The sequence below is a fragment of the Mustela nivalis genome (assembly GCF_964662115.1).
Source record: "Mustela nivalis genome assembly, chromosome: 14".
NCBI lineage: Eukaryota > Metazoa > Chordata > Mammalia > Carnivora > Mustelidae > Mustela > Mustela nivalis.
The window spans coordinates 78,541,022-78,560,551 of record NC_139033.1 but is presented as its reverse complement, the minus strand read 5'-3'; the positions used below and the strand labels follow the sequence as shown (position 1 = coordinate 78,560,551).

The 19,530-nt window shown below is 41.7% G+C and overlaps 2 protein-coding genes across 5 annotated transcripts in view; both read right to left on the bottom strand.

The window, feature by feature from the left end:
• The window catches only part of GNAL (G protein subunit alpha L), a 145,940-nt gene that overhangs the window by 19,809 nt on the left and 106,601 nt on the right, over positions 1 to 19,530 (bottom strand). The gene's annotated exons all lie outside the window — the stretch shown is intronic.
• On the bottom strand, positions 2,863 to 6,543 carry CHMP1B (charged multivesicular body protein 1B). Its single transcript, XM_082697396.1, has one exon. It carries the CDS (start codon positions 5,425 to 5,427, stop codon positions 4,828 to 4,830), a length of 600 nt encoding a protein of 199 aa, XP_082553522.1. The 5' UTR covers positions 5,428 to 6,543; the 3' UTR covers positions 2,863 to 4,827.

Here is a 19,530-nt window from a genome sequence, read left to right as displayed (position 1 = left end):
ATTCATTGTTTATTTCTCACCTGCTGTCCGCTATCCCACTAAAATGACTCAAAAGTCACAGACTTCTTATAACCAGGGAGTTGATCATGAGGAGGGACCAGGGATCACGAAAAGATGAAAACCATTCTGTTAAATACCTTTAAACTATGAGATCTGAGAAAAAGCACCAACTAAATGTAATTAAAAAGTATCCACGATTATTTTGTTTGTGACAATGTAGCAAGTTGGAACTCTGTCTAAGGTTAATAAGAGACTTCTCTCAGTGTGTTACTGAAATTTACTTCCTAATGCTAATGTACATGATATAAAACTACTGTAGAGGAGAAAAACATCCCTGCAGTGATGAAGTACCAAGCAATTCTGCTGTGCTTGTGGCAGGTTAAGATCCGTGCTACTTAGGGGCGCCTGGGTGGCTCAGTGGGTTAAAGCCTCTGCTTTCGGCTCAGGTCATGGTCTCAGGGTCCTGGGCACGAGCCCCACATCGGGCTCTCTCCTCAGCAGGAAGCCTCCTTCCTCCTCTCTCTCTCTCTGCCTGCCTCTCTGCCTACTTGTGATCTGTCTGTCAAATAAATGAATAAAATCTTAAAAAAAAAAAAAAGATCCATGCTACTTAGAAGGGGGTAGGTGCTCAGACCAGGACCAGCAGCAGCAGCAGCAGCAGCACCTGTAGACCTTGGGGATGGGGATTTACAGCTGAGCCATATCCCCAGGTGGTTCCAAGCTGCAGTTTCCCTGGCGACTCAGGGAGCCCTGTGCACATTGAAGTTTGCAGAACACCTTTCCTCTGTTTTTCCTGCCACCCTGCTCTAGGCTCTACCTCACTTCACCTGGATGATACAGCTTCTGATGACTCAAGCTCCTGTTCCCTTCCCTTGGGGTAAAGTTCATATTTTCAACCTGGCCTCCAAGCCATTCCCAACTGGTCAACCTCTTCACTTTTTGATGTCTTGACATTAAACAAACCCTGCACTCCTTTCAAATCCCCATATGGCTCGGGGCCTCTCCAATCTTCATGTAATTCCTACTTCTTTTTCTCTGAAGCCCCAGATTCAACCCTATCTCCTGCAAGAAGCCAGTTCTAACCACTAACGACACCGATTCCCTTCTCTATGTAGTTCACGTTCATGATTTGATTAGCGTGGGCTCCTGCCTTATACGGTGACTTACTCCCTTTTCAGAGTCAAGGTATAAAACACAGCATGTGTGTCAAGTGCACTAATCTTAAACGTTCACCTTGATGGCTTTGTAACATTTGTATACGCTCATGTCCATTTTTCTCTTTACGTGTATGGTTTATCTGCCTAACTCCTGAGGACTGTTTAAGGCAGAAGTGTGCCTTTTTTTTTTCCTCTAGAAAGAAGCCCCAGATAGCCAACATCTGATATACTTTAGTCTAAATCTTTTACTGTGTTCATTCTGAATAAAAACTGCTGAATTGTTTGTTCTGCTATTATTCAAGAGGGAGGGGCAGTGTATAAACCTGGAAGACCAGGAGTAAACATTTCAATTTGGGGAAATGCTCTGAAGAAAAAGGACACAGTGCTTCCAAGGAGACATGAGAGCGTGCTGGCTGAGTGCCCACTGCACCCCTTAACCCACTGTTGTCATTAGAGAACTCTAGGCATCACCGTGGTAAGAGCCCCAAGAGAGCTATGCATTCACACCAGGGACATGACCAGGAGCGAGCTGAGCTGGGTACCACACCAAGCCCAGTAATTGTGACAAAGACAGACATCGTTTTACCATCTAGTCGTAGAATAACAAATCTAGGTAAAGGAGGTAGGTATTTTACTAATGTGTCAGTTGATTAAAAGAAAAAATTGCAGGTGGTTATCATCAGTTTGTTCAATGTCCACTGGCTTATAGCTTTTTGCCAATAGTATTGAAGGTCTTGAGCTTTGGATTTTGGTTATAGAAATGCCTCCTACAGAATGGTGTGCATATTACAAAAAGCATCTGCTTTATGATGTGAGATTTGTGTGGCTAACTTGAGACTATGTTCAGTTTATCAGGTTATCAGACTGGTGCTTATTTTAGGTGGCTCTTTGCCAAATCAAGGACACAGTGTAGGCAACAAAGTGTACAAGACTCATAGCACACCTCTATCTGAAGGGCACACATATGCATTAACACTTCCAGAAGAAACAGCTTTAGTAAGACTTTTCCAATGGCACATGTATCATCTGAACTAAAATAAATAGTTCATAAAACTATATCCCAAATCCATGTTAAAACTGTGCATGTGAAAGCAGAAAATAAAAAAGAAGTAAGAGTAAAAATTGTACTAGTGGCTGTATGGAACATTAACTATATCCTTGGTATGTTTGATTTGAGCCTTTTATAAATTTTGTCATCAGTCCAAGTTAGTTTTTTTTTTTCTTTCTTTTTTTTTTTTTTTAAAGCCCAGGTTAGTTTCAAGATGGGGGGAAGAATCTTGTTGCCATGACAAAACTATTATAGTAAAGAATTAATAGCTAGGGTTTCTAGAAATATATGTAGACATTCCATGTTAACAAAACAGAAATTAAGGTGGTAACAGGGAGTTTGGAAAGATACCACACTTTCTGAACCAAATCTACCTCTGAACTGTTTTTTTTTTTTTTTTTTAAAGATTTTATTTATTTGTCAGAGACAGAGGGAGAGAGCGAGCGAGCACAGGCAGACAGAGAGGCAGGCAGAGGCAGAGGGAGAAGCAGGCTCTCTGCCGAGCAAGGAGCCCGATGTGGGACTCGATCCCAGGACCCTGGGATCATGACCTGAGCGGAAGGCAGCTGCTTAACCAACTGAGCCACCCAGGCGTCCCTGAACTGTTTTTTTTAAAAATAGTTTTTCAAACAGGATGTACACTCACATGCAATAATATGCAATTTAAACTGATTTATTTGACAAACTTCTGTGGCTTACATTTCAGCATTTCATCAACTGCAAAAGTGAGGAAATAATTCATGGGCCTGGTATGTTTTTGAAAATATTTATGGTTCATAAAAATGTACAATCATATAGTTTGAAATGAACATATTTTAAGAAAGTTCAGGCATTTACAAGCATTGTTTAATCTCACAAAATATATTAATTTTGTTGGGAATATTTGTACTATAAAAGGGTCTTTAATTTACCAAAGGATTGAACACTAGCTATATTTTAAGTTGTAATTATTTTTTCCAGGCTAAAGAGGGGTTACAACTCATGCTATACTCACATAGCTGCTCTGTGCAACCACGTGGATGAGAAGAGACACCAAAAGGGGAGAGTTCTAGAAAGAAGATACAGGGAGGACAATCGACAGGTGTCCCTTACGGAAAACTTCGGAATAACACCCAGTCAGTTATAAAGACACTTAAATATGAGGGTCACCCTCATCTGCATATACCTGTTCATTTTTTTTTTTTTTTAACACACTCATTCATACTGGAAAACATAACGGTGACTAATTTGGTCATGAATCTTTCAAAGGCCCTGGAAGAGTCCCTTTAAGTTATCTTCCAAAACACTGTAATTCTTGTATGGGGAAATCTACCAGTGAAGGAAAAGGGGGATTTGAAACATCCTGAAGTATTTGACTTAGATTAATCTACTTGCCCGGGCAAAGCCTCCATGTTTGGAGGCTATGAGAAAGTGGTGGCTACAGGCTTTACTTTGCAGCCAGAGAATACACACTGCTGTTCCAGAAAGACAAAAGGCAGCACAGATGGGCTCTAGGCTTGGAGGGTCAACCCTGCTGTCCCGTTCTGCATATTGCCTTCTTCCCAGACTTCCAGATGGCTGCACGTATATTTAAGTTATTTGCATGGCTAAATAAAACATTCAACTTCTATTTCTAAGGTTTTTCTCAAGCTGTTGCTTTAAAAGAAAATTAAAAATGCAAATAATTAGAACTTAAAAAGCAGTTCTAATTTCATATCTATTTTTGGTTATTAATAATTAAAGAAAACCTACAAACACACCACCCCATGGTTTTCTCAAACCAATCAACAGTTCTTTGGCAATGTCAGAGTCATATGACTGCCATGCTAATTAACATACTTTATGACAAGTCTAATTAAAGTGTTGAAATAGAAAAAGAACTAAAAATGTGTTCAAGATGTTCATTTGAAACTGTCATGTTCAACTGTGTCTTTTGGAAAAACTCTTTAGTAAATGAAACTATAAATGAGCCAAAAGATTTTTCTCATAATAAATGAAATTATGTGGCATTTTTTCCAGTTACAAAAGAACTACCACACAGAAAATTTGTGGAACATAAACAGCAAGAAATATTACGCAGAATGCCCTACCATAATTTTAGTATAAGTTACCAGAACAGATCAATAGAACAGTAGTCTGGATGTGATGGCAAAGAAGAAGATATATACAGAAATAGCAGTGTCCGTTAAGTTGAACGACGTATTGATAGCCCTGTAATCAATCTAAGTAATCATTCTCCTCTCTGTAATTTTTATGCACCACCTGTCAATTCTAGATATTACCAATTACACTAGATTAAAAAAAAAAGTTCCACTTTGATAAATTCAGGCAGAAAACGGAATACACGGAACAACAGTTTTGACCACATTTTTGAGAAAGATTCATACACACCAAATTCACTAGTTCTGTTAAGAGGCAGCTATAAAAATACACATCACAAGCTATACGGAACTTTAAAATCCAGTTAAGATGGATTTTCTTAGTGTATCTGGAGAGCACTGTAAACCCAAAGGTAGAAGCATCTTAAGTAAAGAGCATTTCAGCATTCTTGCATGTTCAGTTTCTACTGTATAATATCTCACTAATATACAGAGCATATGAGAAGGTGGCTACGGTCAGGAAACCTCCGAATGGGTTCTGTCGTCACACCTGATCTCGCAGGCGGGCCAGTCTCTGGGACAGTTCATCCTGCTCGGCGGAAGCCACGCTAGTGCCTACGGAGCCGGTCTGCCCCTGCGGCAGCTCCATGTTGAGGTCTAGGCCAGCCTCGTCTGCCATTTCCTGGAGCAGCATATCCACTTGGTTCTGGGGAGTGGTCAGCGTCGTCGTGCTGCTCATCGTGTCTTCCATTTGCTGCGTCTGGACGTCCAGCGTCTCAAACTGGTGCTCGAATTTGTCCATCAGAGCAGAGATCTTCTCCAGATTCATAGTCTTCAACGTCGCATCCATCGACTTAACCACACCGGCCATCGACTTGGTCACCTTGCCCATCGTCACCGCCGTCTGGACTCTGGCAGCCACCGCATCGACCCGCGCACTCATTCTCAAGAAATTCACCGCCTGGTTCTTCTGGCGAATGGCATTTTCGGCGTGTATCCTCGCCACTTCCATGTTGCCCTTCTGAATGGCCTTTTTAATCTTGGCCTTTTCGGCCTTTTCCTCCTTGTCGCATTTTTTGGCACTCCTGCTGAGTTCTTTGGCGGCGAACTTTAGGTTGAACAGGTGTTTCTCCATGTTGGACATAGTCGGACGGTTCCTTAGGGTCGGTGGCCAGGGCCAAAATGAGCTCGGAAGAGGGAGAAAAAGACAGATCCGCTCCCGGCCGCCGCTCCTTTGTTTTGGTCCCACTTCCTGTTTCTGCCGCGCGCGGCGCAGACGGTGACGTTAGAACCCGGCGCCAGGGTGGGGCCTGCGGGACGCGGGGCGGGGCCAGGGGAGGGGCCTAGGGGGACAGGAGAGCCCGGACGCGTTGCCGGAGGCAGGGCTCGGACCGGACGACACAGACGCCGGTCTGGTCGCTCTGGACGCTGTGGTTGTCGGTTAAGGCTCTCGCTCTCTAAACCCAGTTTTGAAAGTATTTATGCATCAGTAAATTCACAAAAACTAGTGTCCACGCACACCTGGGAATATATCCATCGAAGCAGGCAGGCTGTGTCTAGAACTACGAGTAAAAAAATCTCTGAACTCCAGCCTGGCAGGCCTTAAGGTATCTGGTAAAAGGGCTGAAAAGCAGCAAAGCGTCAACTAGGTTTGCAGACGAATGCTTTCTTTATTCGCATGGGTAACTGCCACTTTCTCAGGGGACCCTGAAACCGTGGATCAATAAATCACTGACAAAACAAAACAGAAGTTGCATCATTGACTTGCTTGGAGTATTCGGATACTCTTTTTACGGCAAGGGATGAAAATACCTTCACAACCGTGGGCCACCATATCTTTCCCACAGCTCTCAGTTCAGCGTAGAGATGTGTCGCCAGCAACGATCATCCAAAAATCCTTCTGTGGTTTAGTCATAAAAGGACCCATCTTTTGCTGACACAATTCTATCTATTTGATGTTTTATAAATATCCAAGAACTTCACTCACAGTTAACTTTGACAGGCTACACTGTCATTTGAAATCATGAAGGCAAAGAATGATGAAGTATGGGGACCCACCCCCACTGGGATACATCAAACTGTCACTTGAAAAACGCAGGCTTTCAAATGGTATCAGTGTGTGCTGTAGTTTTTTGTTTCTGTTTTTTTTTTTTTTTTTTTTCCCTGCAAGATTCTTCAGGTACACACAATAACAAAATACAAGAAGTCCCAACCTGCCCTAAGGAGCCAGGCTGAAAATGAATACTGAGAGCTCATTCTGTTCAGAGAAAATTTTCATTCGGCGTCTCACCAACCGTCCCTTTCAGTTTCCTGTGGTAACTTGCCAGCAGTCTTGAACGGCAGAGTAAAGGAGTGCTGGTGCCCCTTGTATCTTCTGAAAACACAGTGCTGACTACATGGCTCACTCGCTCCAAAACCTGGGCAGAAACGCTGAACTTCTCTAGGAGACATACTGGGTCCCCCAACTTCTTTCCTTTCCTTCCCCTATGTGCCAGTCAAATCAGACGGAAGCATGGAAGTCTAGGATCATTTATGTCATTTGACCAGTGTGGACAGTGAGGTACACGCAATGCTCCTCTCTCTGTGTATACTTAGTCCCTGCTGCCTGGCATTACACTGCATTAATCTCTGCCTATTAACATCCTGTCCCTTCTCAAAAGCCACCTTCTCCACGAAGCCTCCCAGGAGCCCTCTCCTCTGGGCCGCCCCTGTACCCTGTGTCTCTGCCCTAGCACACAGGGCCTAATTCCTGATGCAGGGCCTGTGAGTTTGAGGGCACCTACTGTATTATGAAAATCCAGTGGGGTGGATGCTATACCGCAGATATACTGGTCAGGAAACTGCAACACAGAGAGCAAAGCAACAGGCCTGAGACCACACACCTGCTAAGCGTTAGAAATAAGATTCTGCGGAGACAGCGAGACCAGTAATAAAGCAAGGCGGAGTCCAATCGGTTAACAAAAATAAAAGACTAACCATCTTTGGCTTAAAAGAAGCTGGTGACTTAGCTGTTCTTTTGAGAAGACTGAGGAATTGCATTGACTGCAAGGTTCACGTGACTTAAGTCAGGTGATAAAAGCAACTGACATGCCCTGATGGTACAGTCATTGACGGATGGCCCAGCTCCTCTCTGGGCTGGGGTGGAGTTCCAGAAGCCATATTTTCAGATACAGGACAGCCAGGAACACAGAAGAGGCCAGACTTGCCTTTGGTCAGTGATCCTCCTTTTTTTTTTTTCTTCTTGAGCTCAGGAGTATCAGTCCTCAGGCCCCGTTCTGTTCTCTCCCCTCTTCTCAGCCAACCCCATTGCGTTCAGTATGATCTATAGCTACCACTCTCACTTCTACACTTCTACAGCAAAGTTTCCTTCCGTGTTCCTGTATCCCCAACTGTCTCCTGACACTGGAGAATTTTGGGAGCCAGACTGTTTGGCAACTCCTTCAACGGACTGAACTGTCAGTCCTAACCCCCAACAGAGGTGCTTAAATGGCACCTCTGTCCCTGCAGTTGTTCAAGCCACGTCCTTAGGAATAATCCTGGACAACTCCCTTCTCTATACCTACATTCTGTCACTAAGTTGTTCATTCTTTACTTCCCATCAAGGGTGAACACCTTCAGGGTCTGTTTCTGACTAGCATGCTTTCTTTCTTGCATAGCTAGCAAAGGGGAGATTATTTTTAGTTTATGAAAGATTTTCAAAGGCAGCTTTGGTCCTGTGGCAATTCTGACTGCACATGAGAATCTTCTGGATTCATTTCATGGTGCAAAGAAAGAATACAGACCCTCCTTGATTTACGGTATGCTACATCTCAATAAACCCACTGTACGTTGAAAATATAATTTGAAAATGCATTTAATACACTTAACCTACTGAACATCATAGCTGAGCCTCGCCCACCTTAAACATGCTCAGAGCACTCCCATTAGTCTACAGTTGGGCCAAATTAACACAAAGCCCATATTTTATGATCCAGTATTGACTATCTTAAGGAATTGAGCACTGTACTGAAAGCAACGAACACAAGGGCTGAATGGGTACAGAATGGTTGTAAGTGTGCTATCCTTGTGATCGTGTGGCCGTCTGGGAGCTTGTCACTGCTGCTGCCCAGGCCTTCTGGAGAGGAGCTCACTGCACATCGCTAACCTGGGATAAGATCCAAATTCCAAATTCCAAGTATGGTTTCTACTGAATACATATTGGTCCCACACCATTGTAAAGTTGAAAAGTTGTAGTTGAAATATCGTTAAGTCCGGGACCCTCTGTATATAGTTTACCATCCTGGGACTAGTCAGAACTTCTGCAGTAATAATACCACCTTCTAGCACCCACAGCCAAAGTAGAAATTTTCTTCTTAGGGACTGTAAGAAAATTTGGATTAGAGTACAGACATTTCCAGAAAGTTGTGAGTCAAACCAGTTAATTATTTTTATCGTGAAACGAGGAAGAAAAATATGTTTCAATTTAGCTCCTATGGCCTATTTTCTTCCTTTGAACTAATACATGAGATATTTAAGCAGGACCTATGGCTTGGTTTCACTGGAAAAGAGTCACGTGTTAAATCTAAAGACATTCCAAAATAAATGAAGGAACTAAATATACATGAAAAATAAATATTGTGTGTGTTAAATGACGTTGGCTTCTCACAGGTAGTCTTCCCATGGTTCTGAAATGTTTTGCCTTGCATTCTCTTTAAGAGCTCCTCCTCACTCACCACAATTTGTGCGGTGTATATATTTGTGATTTGCTCAGCAGTAGTCTGTCTTTTTAGATGGTTCCATGATGACTTTTGGTTCTTAAGTCAGACTTCACCCCTGATACTGATCAACCTCTGGGACACACAGATGCTTCGTAAATTTCTGCTGAATGTATGAATGCATCCAAAGAAAACAGCATTGGATATATACCCACTTGGTGACCATTTCAAGGACTATATTACATACTTACGGTATCAATGTATATATTACATTTATATCTATCACTTTCTTATTTCAGAACACAGTTATAATTTAAAACTTCAAGAGTCTTCAAACCTTGGGAAACTGCAAAGTCATTGCACCTCAATTATGTTAACATGATGTCAAGGTTTATAAGATGAGACCAAGAAAGGGTTGGAAACAGAGAATTTGCACTTGAGTGGGCTTCCACATTGTTGTGAATGCTGGCTGGTGATGTCTGGGTTATCAGTTCTCATGGTGATGTGGGAAGTTAACACTCTTGGGAGTATCCGAATTCCCTATGTCCTGATGGTCTCATTTGGCATCTACCACTGTACTAACACAGGGATTCTCCTGTTCCTAATCTACACTGAATAATTACCAATTTGATGACAGGCTGAAAATTAAATCTAGATACTCCTGGCCCTTTGAGGACAGTCCAGGAATTCTTTCCATGCTGAGCAAAGCAGTGGTCACCTTGTTCTAGATGTTCATAGACCTGGTGGGAAGGGTGTTTGCTCCATATGCCTTTCTAGTTGTCCTTGTAACAAAGAAAGATCTAGATTTAGGAAAAATCAGTGGAAGTCACTTTTTTTTTTTTTTTAAAGTAGTCTCTAAACATGACTTTTCCTGCTTGGGTTTTATTAGACTCTGTTTAGTTCAGTCTTACTTTAAGATGCTTTTGGACTTTCCCAAGTAATGAAGCAATAGGAAAGCCGTGGGAGCCATGTGCAATGTGGTCCTGACTGGGCATTGGGTACCGGGCTCTTTTTCTGTTCTGGGCAAAGCTGTGTGATCATTTGTGTGACCAAGACCTCATTTCATCATTTATAAAGCTGGAAAGGTATCATATAAAACCATGATCTAACAGTGAGCAATAATGCCTACATCAGGCCTTGGCACTTTCAGGAAGGACTGTTCAAAACTACTAAGTTAAAAAAAAAAAAACCCTTAGAATAATTCAGACAATGTGTTTTGACAAAGGTATGAAACAACGAAGACTTTCATACACTACTACTGAGGGTGTCAGTAGATACAATCATTGGGGAAAAAATTAGCATTATCTAATGAAGTTAAACTATGAATCACCTAATTCCATGTCTATTATCTGCCCTAGAAACAATTTCACACATGTATACCAGGTTACGAAACAAAATGTTCAGGGCATCATTATTTGTTATAGCCCAAACCTGGAAACAACCCAGCTGTCCATGAACAGAACAGAAAAATAAATTGTAGAGTTTCATAATTGAATATTATGTAGTAATGAAAGTAAATAGCTATAACGATACACAACACATGAATAAATCTTAGAAACTTAATTTGAGCAAAAAACCCCCAGACCAAAATGGTATACACTGCAAAATCTCATTTAAAAAAAATCTCTGAAACAATCTGTATAGATTTACTGTAAAATTTACTAAGAGTAAATGTGTATTATCTAAATTGTCCTTTTGCCAGCAACTGGTGATGGATGTTTGCAGATCTCGCAGGAACATGTGGAGTAGATTAAGCAAAAAAAAGAGAAGGCAGACTGTGTCTATTTCTATGTGAATCCTCCATTTACAGAACATTCTGTAGAAAGAAAATCTACTTCTTTGATGGGGTTCCTGCCTCAGAGGGAGAGAAAAATTTGAGTAAAAACTAAATTACAGAAGGAAAACAAAAACATGAAATATTTTTTGTCTGTGAGATGAGTGTATTCCTCTTTCTAATCACTGTTCCCATTTTTCACCAGAAATCTTTATTATGCTACTTTTTTCTTCTTTTTAAGAAAAGCTTGTTTCCCTCCAAAGAAACACATGGCGTGGGCGACCAGGTGGCTCAGTGGGTTAAAGCCTCTGCCTTCAGCTCAGGTCATGATCCCAGGGTCCTGGGATCGAGCCCCACATCAGGCTCTCTGCTCAGCAGGGAGCCTGCTTCCTCCTCTCTCCCTTTCTCTGTCTGCCTCTCTGCCTATTTGTGATCTCTGTCAAATAAATACATAAATAAAATCTTTAAAAAAAAAAAGAAAGAAAAGAAACACATGGTGATATCTCCTGCTGCCTGACTGTCTAATGGGACATTGGTGGGGCATCCTGAAGCCACAGTTCTGGATGGAGAGCAATTTCACAACTACCGATCTGGGGCAAATGAGCAGGACTGCACACTGGCTTGTCCAGGCCACTCTGGGAACCAGGAAGCTGGCTGCTCCCACACCACTTTAAAAAAAAAAAACAAAACTTGAACATTAAACTTATAATCCGTGAGTTAAAAAATTGTTCACCTGCACACTAGACAGTAAATTTCACTGCATATGAAAACTTGCTCTTGTCCTTCTCTCGGTGCACCTTGTATATATATATCATGAAATCAGATCATCGGAAGCTGGGAGCATCCCCAGAGCTAGTTTGGGCAGGGTCCTGGGAGATGGTGGTGGTGGTGGAGTCTTGCTGCTGCTCCTGGGAACAAGCGTATGTGGCAGACGCACTCCTATTCCTAATCAGCACTGTGTCTGACCTGCCACGAGACACAGCTTGCAAGTCACAGTTAAATTACGCTTAAGTCAAGTGACTTAGAATACCCATGGCCACAGGGCAGACAGTACTAGTTCTAACAACTGCATATTCTGAGAACCATTTAGAGTCCTTTCAATTCTAGTTTAACCCCCACTATAGATAAAAAGGAAGGAGTCATTGGCCATTAGTGTCCATGCAAGGCTAAGCCTGGTCATCCCTTGTAGTCAAGGAAGAAGGCAATGAAACCAAATTAAAGCAATTAAAGGCACACATAAACATCTGTTAATTTCAGCTGGCCTCTTCAGCTTAAGAAGCAACAACATTTTAGAAACCAAATCAACTTAATTCAGTGAGCCCTACTAGAAACTATCTATTTATTTATTATTTATTTAAAGATTTATTGATTTTTTAGAGAGAGTGCATGAGTGAGAGCTGAAGAGGGTGAAGAAGAGAGAGACCCAAGCAGACTCCTTGCTGAGCGTGAAGTCTGAGGCGGGGCCTTGGTCCCAGCACCTGGAGATCATAACCTGAGGTGAAACCAAGAGTCAGACCCTTAACCGACTGTACCACCCAGGTGCCCCAAATAATTCATTTTTAACCCTTCTGTATAGAATGTAAAAAGCTTTGTAACAAAGCAGAGTATTTCTTGTCACATCTATACTCCTATAATGTACTATGGCAGGATTCAGTTTTCTCTGAGACAGTGAACACTGGTGATTTAAAAGGAAGCCAAAGATCGAGATATATATCTATATATCTATATTATATTTTAAAAATATTTTATTTATATGTATATATTTATATGTAATTTATATATTTATATATAAATAATTATATTTATATTATAGAAATATATATTTATATAATAAAAATATATTAATTTTATATATAAATTTAATATGTATTAAATATAATAAATATAAATATATATATACAATATAAAATATATACATTTAAGTGTTAATGTCATGGGGCACCTGGGTGGCTCAGTTGGTTGGGCGTCTGCCTTTGGTTCAGGTCATGAATCTGGGGTTCTGGGATCAAGCCCCACATGGGGCTTCCTGCTCAGCAGGACGTCCACTTCTCTCCCTTAACCCCTCTAGCCTGCTTGTGTACTCTCTCTCTTTCATGCTGTCTCTCTCTTTCAAAGAAATAAATAAAATCTTTAAAAAAAAAAGAGAGAAACTTTGCCTCTCTTAAAAATAAAGTGTTAACCTCAAAATGGTTTTGAATTCAAGTCACTGGAAGGATGATATCTCAACTAAAGCGTAATGGATATGCATTCTTTTCCTTTCATCTTTGATGGGGTTGGGCTAGAATCTTCCAGCTCATGCCTATATCCCATAAATATTTACCGAGTTCACCATTCAGGGATGGTAGGTAAGTATCCGCAAACGTGATGTTTGTGCAATGTTCCAGAAAGCAGGGGTATTCATTTCCCCAGCGTTTCTTCTCCTGGAAGGTTCTGCCCAATCGGGGCACGGAGGTGCCAGCTGAGACTTCCTGACAAATTCAACGTGTGGCTTCCTTTCTAGAAACCACCAGGTTGCCTCAGGACATGATTAGCCATGTCCTAAATACAGTAAGTCCCAGCCAAGACGAACATCTGGAAAACAATACTTAATAGTGTATCTGACTACTGCAGGAAAAAGAAAATAAAAATTTTTTTTGAGCAGTTTAGGGGTTAAAGGAGAATTCAAAGCTAAATGAATTTCACCTTACAGGACTGTGTGAGACTCTGTGAATTCTTCAATGTTACTTACATGAAAGAGAACAAAGAAACAACCACAAGTTGCAGTCAGCATGGTTCCTGCTCACTTGGAAGCTTCCTTGTGTTTCCTTTTTGCCAGCGTCCCACAACAGTGTCCCACTACCTGCCCCAGGTCCTTACAAGGAAGCTGACCTTTAGAATCTAATTGTGGAAGCATGTAGTTGGAGAAAGAAGCTGTAGGGAGAGCCTTCTGAGGAGGGGTGCCCCTGGGGCTCTCTATTTTCAGCAACGAAGTATATGATTTGTTCAGATCACACTGTGTGTCACAGGAAGAACCCGAATGAGAAACGAGCCTATTAAGTCTCATAGATTTTAGAAGATATATTTAGTCACTGCCTGCCTCCTGGCAGAGTATGGCAAAGTGATTTCTTTCTTAGCAGTTACCATTTGTCTCAGGTAGCTGATAGGAAGACTCTTTCCTTCCTCACAGAAATAATGCAGGACATTCACCTTAATGCAAAATATGAACTCCAGATTCCCAGTAACATAAAATAAATTAAGACACAAAGGCATACCACGCACTTAACTGTTGTCATATGAATACAAGTGCTAGTGAGCAAATGGAAATTCTCTTTGTGCTTACATTTCCTTAATCTAAAAATAGTAATAGAATAAACTTGTATTTGAAAGGTGGCTTTTCACTGATATCATGGGTTCTAATTATTATGTGATTAACATGGTCTGGTGTTAAGAAAGATACGTAATTCTAACCACTGATGCATGTCAGTGCTATTTTTTTCTTTCTCCCTGTTTCTTTGATACCTTACCCAAGGGTAGCTTTCTTATTTGCTAAATCCAACTTAAAGGCTTATAATTAAATTTTTTGAGACTGTGAACAGATTCTTGTCGTATACCAGGAGGAGGGAAGTAGTTGTTCAATGTACTGCAATGGTACACGGTTTTCTCTGAGACGGTGGGCACGTCTGTCCTAAAGGAGGCCATGTGGTCACAACCATCAATATTTCCTTCCTTTAAAGGGCTGAATAATATTCCATTGTACCGACAGACCACATTTTGTTTCTCCGTTCATCATTATGATGGACTTTGTTTCTACTCTCTAGCTATTTTGAATAATGCTTCTACAAACGGATATTGTGCTTCGATCTGAGCTTTACAGCAAAACTGAGTCTGCATACACGAGAATGGTGACTATGAATGATAGAGAACACAGAGAAGGAAAAGTTTTTAAAGTCCACTCAACTAACAACTATTTCTTAACCACCTACTACAAGGCAGGCATGGTTCCAGGTACAGCAAGCAACAATCCCACGTGAGCAGCCAACAATGGCCCGTGAACCATCCATGAGGAAGAGTTCAAAAAACCTGATCAGATATATTATTCACTCAACATCTGTTTAATGAGTCTTTACAGTGTCAGGCTCTGCATGGACAGGAGTAACTCAAAATGCCATGGAAATAACTTCTGATAAAATTACCTGCTAACTTCCATGACAATTCTTTTTTTAGAGATTTAATATAGGTCTTCATGATGTATTTTCAGCATGAGAATCATAGTTTCAATCAGTGCTTTTGCATTTCTTCACTTTTCTGGCTTACACTGATTTAAAAACGGAAGCATGCGTAAAATGTGAAATGTTATAAATCTTACACTGAACGCTTTCCACAGCGTAACTACAGTGGCAGTTTGAGCGCACAGATGAACCAGAACGCAATGGACGGCGTCAGGAATACGAACTTCAATCAAGCAATCGTTCACCACTTTTGAATTGAGTCTCTTCCCCTGCCTGGAATTAACTAGAAAGGCCCTGAAATTAGGAAATCCCCATGACCAGCAGTGTCCAAATTAATTTTTACCAAGGCGTCCAAGTTAAGATTTAACAGGACTAATTCCAACAGGGAATTCCGGCTGAAGGTGCATTTGCAGTGCACGATTCCATGTAACCACTTTCAGGACATTTTCATCACTCTGAAAGGAAACCTTGCACCCGTTAGGCAGTCACTGCTCATCTGCCCCCCTCACCCTCCCTCAACGCTAGGCAACCGTCATCTACTTTCTGTGTCTATATGTCTGTTCTGGGCATTTCATAGACATGGAATCAACATCTGAGGATTCCAATTTCTCCACATGCTTGCCAACATGTTTTTATTTGATGTTCGATTACAGCCATCCTCGTGGCTGTGAAGTTGTATCGCATTATGGTTTCGATTTGCATTTCCCAGTGGCTAATGCTATTCAGCCCCTTCTCATGAGCGTATTGGCCATTCACATATCTTACTGGGGAACTGTCTATTCTGATCCTTTGCTTATTCTAAAATTGATGAAAACATTAACGTTAAAATTATTTTTAACCTTTTGTTCCTGAGCTATAGGGGTTATTTATATATTCAGGAATATAAGTCCCTTATAAGATATGTGATTTATAAATATAGTCTCCCTTCTGTGATTGTCTTTTCACTTTCTTGAACCATGAGGAGGTCTGTAAAAAAATCCATCCTGGCTTTCACCTGCAAACTATGCTCATGATAGGAATTGGATGGAAATGGAAGGTAGATGAGAGTGGCTTCAGAGAAGAAAATGGGTGAAAAATCCACTTATTTATAAGCTTAGGGCGAGGCCTCGTCATCTTTACAATTCAGCACCTGGTGGCACCTGGCACACACCTGAAGCTCACATAACATTGAACTTTTAACCTAAAACAGTCTCTCACATCTTTAGATTTAAGATTTGAAATCTTGGATAAATCAAGTTGTGAGATGGCACGATGTGGTCCTGTGTAATCTTAGGTGATCTGGTTTCCTCCTCTTTGGGTTAGTGTGAGATCAAGTGGTCAACTTGTGGGATGTGCACAGAACAGTGCCCCACCTGGTAAATTTCTATAACTACAGGCTATCTCAAAGCTACCGGTAGAGGTTTAGAAATTGGGACACACCTGCAAGTCTTTCTGAAGCTGCACACTTTACTCATGGTTTTCAATCTGAGGTCCTTGGGGTCCTTGGAAAAGTTTCAAAGAATTTAGTAAACACTTCAGAGAATTGTAATTAAAACCCTCCTACAGGCAAATGTCTTACGTGGCATGTTATAATGTGCGGAGTACGACTGATGGTTAACTCGTGCTGCTTTGTAATTTATTTTTCTGTAGCCTTCTGTACACGTGTGTATCCCTCCCCCTACACTTTATTATGACACACTTCAAACATACAACTTGAAATAATTTTATAGTGGATGCTTGAACACCCGCCATCTAGATTTTGCCATTATCATTTTATCGTACTTTAAAAAAAAAAATCACATATCTGTCTATCTACCTTACTTTTGATGAATTTCAAAGAAATGGTAGAAACCAATTCACCTCCTCCTAAATACTCCAGCACACAGATCTTTGTCTAGACATCAGTATTTGCTCACAGGTTTTTTTTTTTTTTTTTTTTCTTCTGTTGAGGTAAAATTTAGGTCCAAAGCAACATGACTCTTGAGTATACCTTTGTGGAATCTTGACACGTGTGAATGGACACACGTGGAACCCAAGCTCCTATCAAGCTGTTATGCACATATTTTCCACTTCTTGCAGCTGTTTGGCAGGAAATCTGTAGGAGGACACTGGCCATCGTCCAGATGGCCTAGCACCTGACCCGTAGTATAACCACGAAGGTAAGTTCCCACGGGATACAGACGGTGCCACGCCCAGCTGCACCACGGCTGGTCCCATGCTGAGCCCTGGGCTCTTATCAGAGCAACGATCACATCACCACAGGTGCAAATGTGGCCCAGAACAGAATTCTGTCTTCAAGACTGTCTTTGTGCATTTAAAAGTTAAAAAACCAAAACATTTAAGTGTCTATCAGACTTTGCATTAATCTTCAGAAATGGGAGGAGGCTGCTAGGAAGATAATTTCTTACTCTTCCCCTTTTCATGTTCGGCATCATTTCACTTAAAATATTTCTTTGGATTACAAAGCAAATTAAAACCACAACAACGGAACAACAACAACAACCACCACCCTGTTTTTGCTACTATTTGCTGTTATTCATCTACATAAACCAGAGTATTCCCAAGTGAAAGACTCAATTGTCATCTCTGAGCACTGGGTTTCAATTGTTTTTATCAAAATGGCCACCTGGATCTTATATGAAGTCAGTGTAATCCATGTGAGCATCTAAAATAAATTTCTTTCTAATAAAATACCAGTCTTGTTTGATACATTTATTCTCATAAAACACGACTTTGGTTTGGTATTTGATGCAAATTGCATTTGGTCCAGCTACTACAATTTTGGAATCTGGCCTTAGTCTTTATTATTATTTTTTAATTTTTAAAAAAATTTATTAAAAAAAAAAGATTTCATTTATTTATTTGGGAGAGAGAAAGAGAGAGAGCAATTACAAGCCAGGGGGCAAAGGAGGAGGGAGAAGACTCCACACTGAGCCAGGGTCCCGATGAAGGCCTCGATCCCGGGACTCTGGGGTCATGACCTGAGCCGACGGCAGACGCTTTCTTGACTGAGCCACCCAGGCGTCCCACTGGCCTTAGTCTTTAAATTGGGTCCTGTGGAGTGTTTCTTGGCACCAAATGAGCCACCTCAAGGAGCATGGGAGAGGCTAAGGGCGAAACGCTGGGCTTCTCACTGCTACTGACTCCTCCTCACTCCTGGTACCCCGCACAGGGCAGTTGGACAAGGGTTCTACTTCTAAGAAATCATTGGGGAAATGCAGTTCCAAGGCAGCAACAACATTACTATTATTATTATTATTTACCACATATAGTTCAAAGGCTTGATTTTCACAGCCCTCAAAATGAATCTAACAATATCTAGGGAAAGGGAAACACCAGAAACCAGTGTGACGTGCTGGAAGGGACAGGACTTGGAGCCCCATCTCAGCATCCTCTCTTTATAGGAGGTCTGAGGATTCAATGAGGTGATGTGTGGGAACCCACCAGGATTCTCCACTCAAGGAAGTAGTTTTCTGAAAGATTTAAAAATTTTATTGGACTCTGATCCTGACTCCTGGCACAGAGCTTCTGAAATCCTCGTAAATTCCTAAGTGGGAAGAGCACTAGGGGCATCTTCTGTTCTAATATTTCATCTTTGGCCCCCCGTTCCCAACACTAAGCTCCTAAATCTCTTGCACCTTTCTGTGTGACAGGAGCATTTTTTGTTTTGTTGAGGTGACTCTGGCTGGGCTCCTGAAAGGGGCTGGCCACTGCAAGGACCAAGCCATGATTAGAAGCTTGGACCTTTCAGCTCCCCACTACTCCATCTTCTGGGAAGGGGAGAGGGGCTGGAGTTAAGGCTAGATCATGCCTACGTGATGGAGCCTCCATAAGTACGGGGTTTGGAGAGCCTCCAGGTTGGTGAACGTGTGCCCGCGCCAGGGGGATGACACATCCCAGCTCCACGGAGACAGAGGCTCCTGTGCTCGAGACCCTTCCTGACCTCACCCTGCACATCTCTTCATGCGGCAGCTCATCTGTATCCTTTGTCATTTCCTTTAATAAACCAATAAATTTAAGTAAGTGTCCCTGAGTTCTTCGAGTTGTCAATGGCAGGGCTGACACCGTACATAACCTGTTCCTTGAGACCGGCATCTCTTGGGACCGTCCCCTTAATCTGTGGCATGTGACATGGGCTCCAGGTAGAAAGTGTCAGAATTGAGTTGAATGGGACGACACCCAGCTGGTGTCATGGTGAATGGCCTGGTGTGAGGAAAATACCTCACACGTCTGGTATCAGAAGTGTTGTGAGGGGGGTGGGGTTATGGACATTGGGGAGGGTATGTGCTTTGGTGAGTGCTGTGAAGTGTGTAAACCTGGCGATTCACAGACCTGTATCCCTGGGGATAAAAATATATGTTTATAAAAAATAAAAAATTAAAAAAAAAAGAAGTGTTGTGAGTGTGGTTCACAGGTGAGTGTGAAGGGGACACAGGGGGAGAGGTGTGGGCTTCCTCCTCACATGGAAGCATGTGTGTCACACAAGCCCTCTTCAGAGTTCCTTCTTTGGGCAGGGTTTCCAAATGGACATGGGAGAAACGGATATAATCAGGGGCTGACTGTCTTATTCTGAGCTATCTGGTCTACCTCCT

Bases quoted from the DNA above. Each gene is read 5' to 3' on its own strand.
- CHMP1B (XM_082697396.1), bottom strand. From the start codon at position 5,427: ATGTCCAACATGGAGAAACACCTGTTCAACCTAAAGTTCGCCGCCAAA.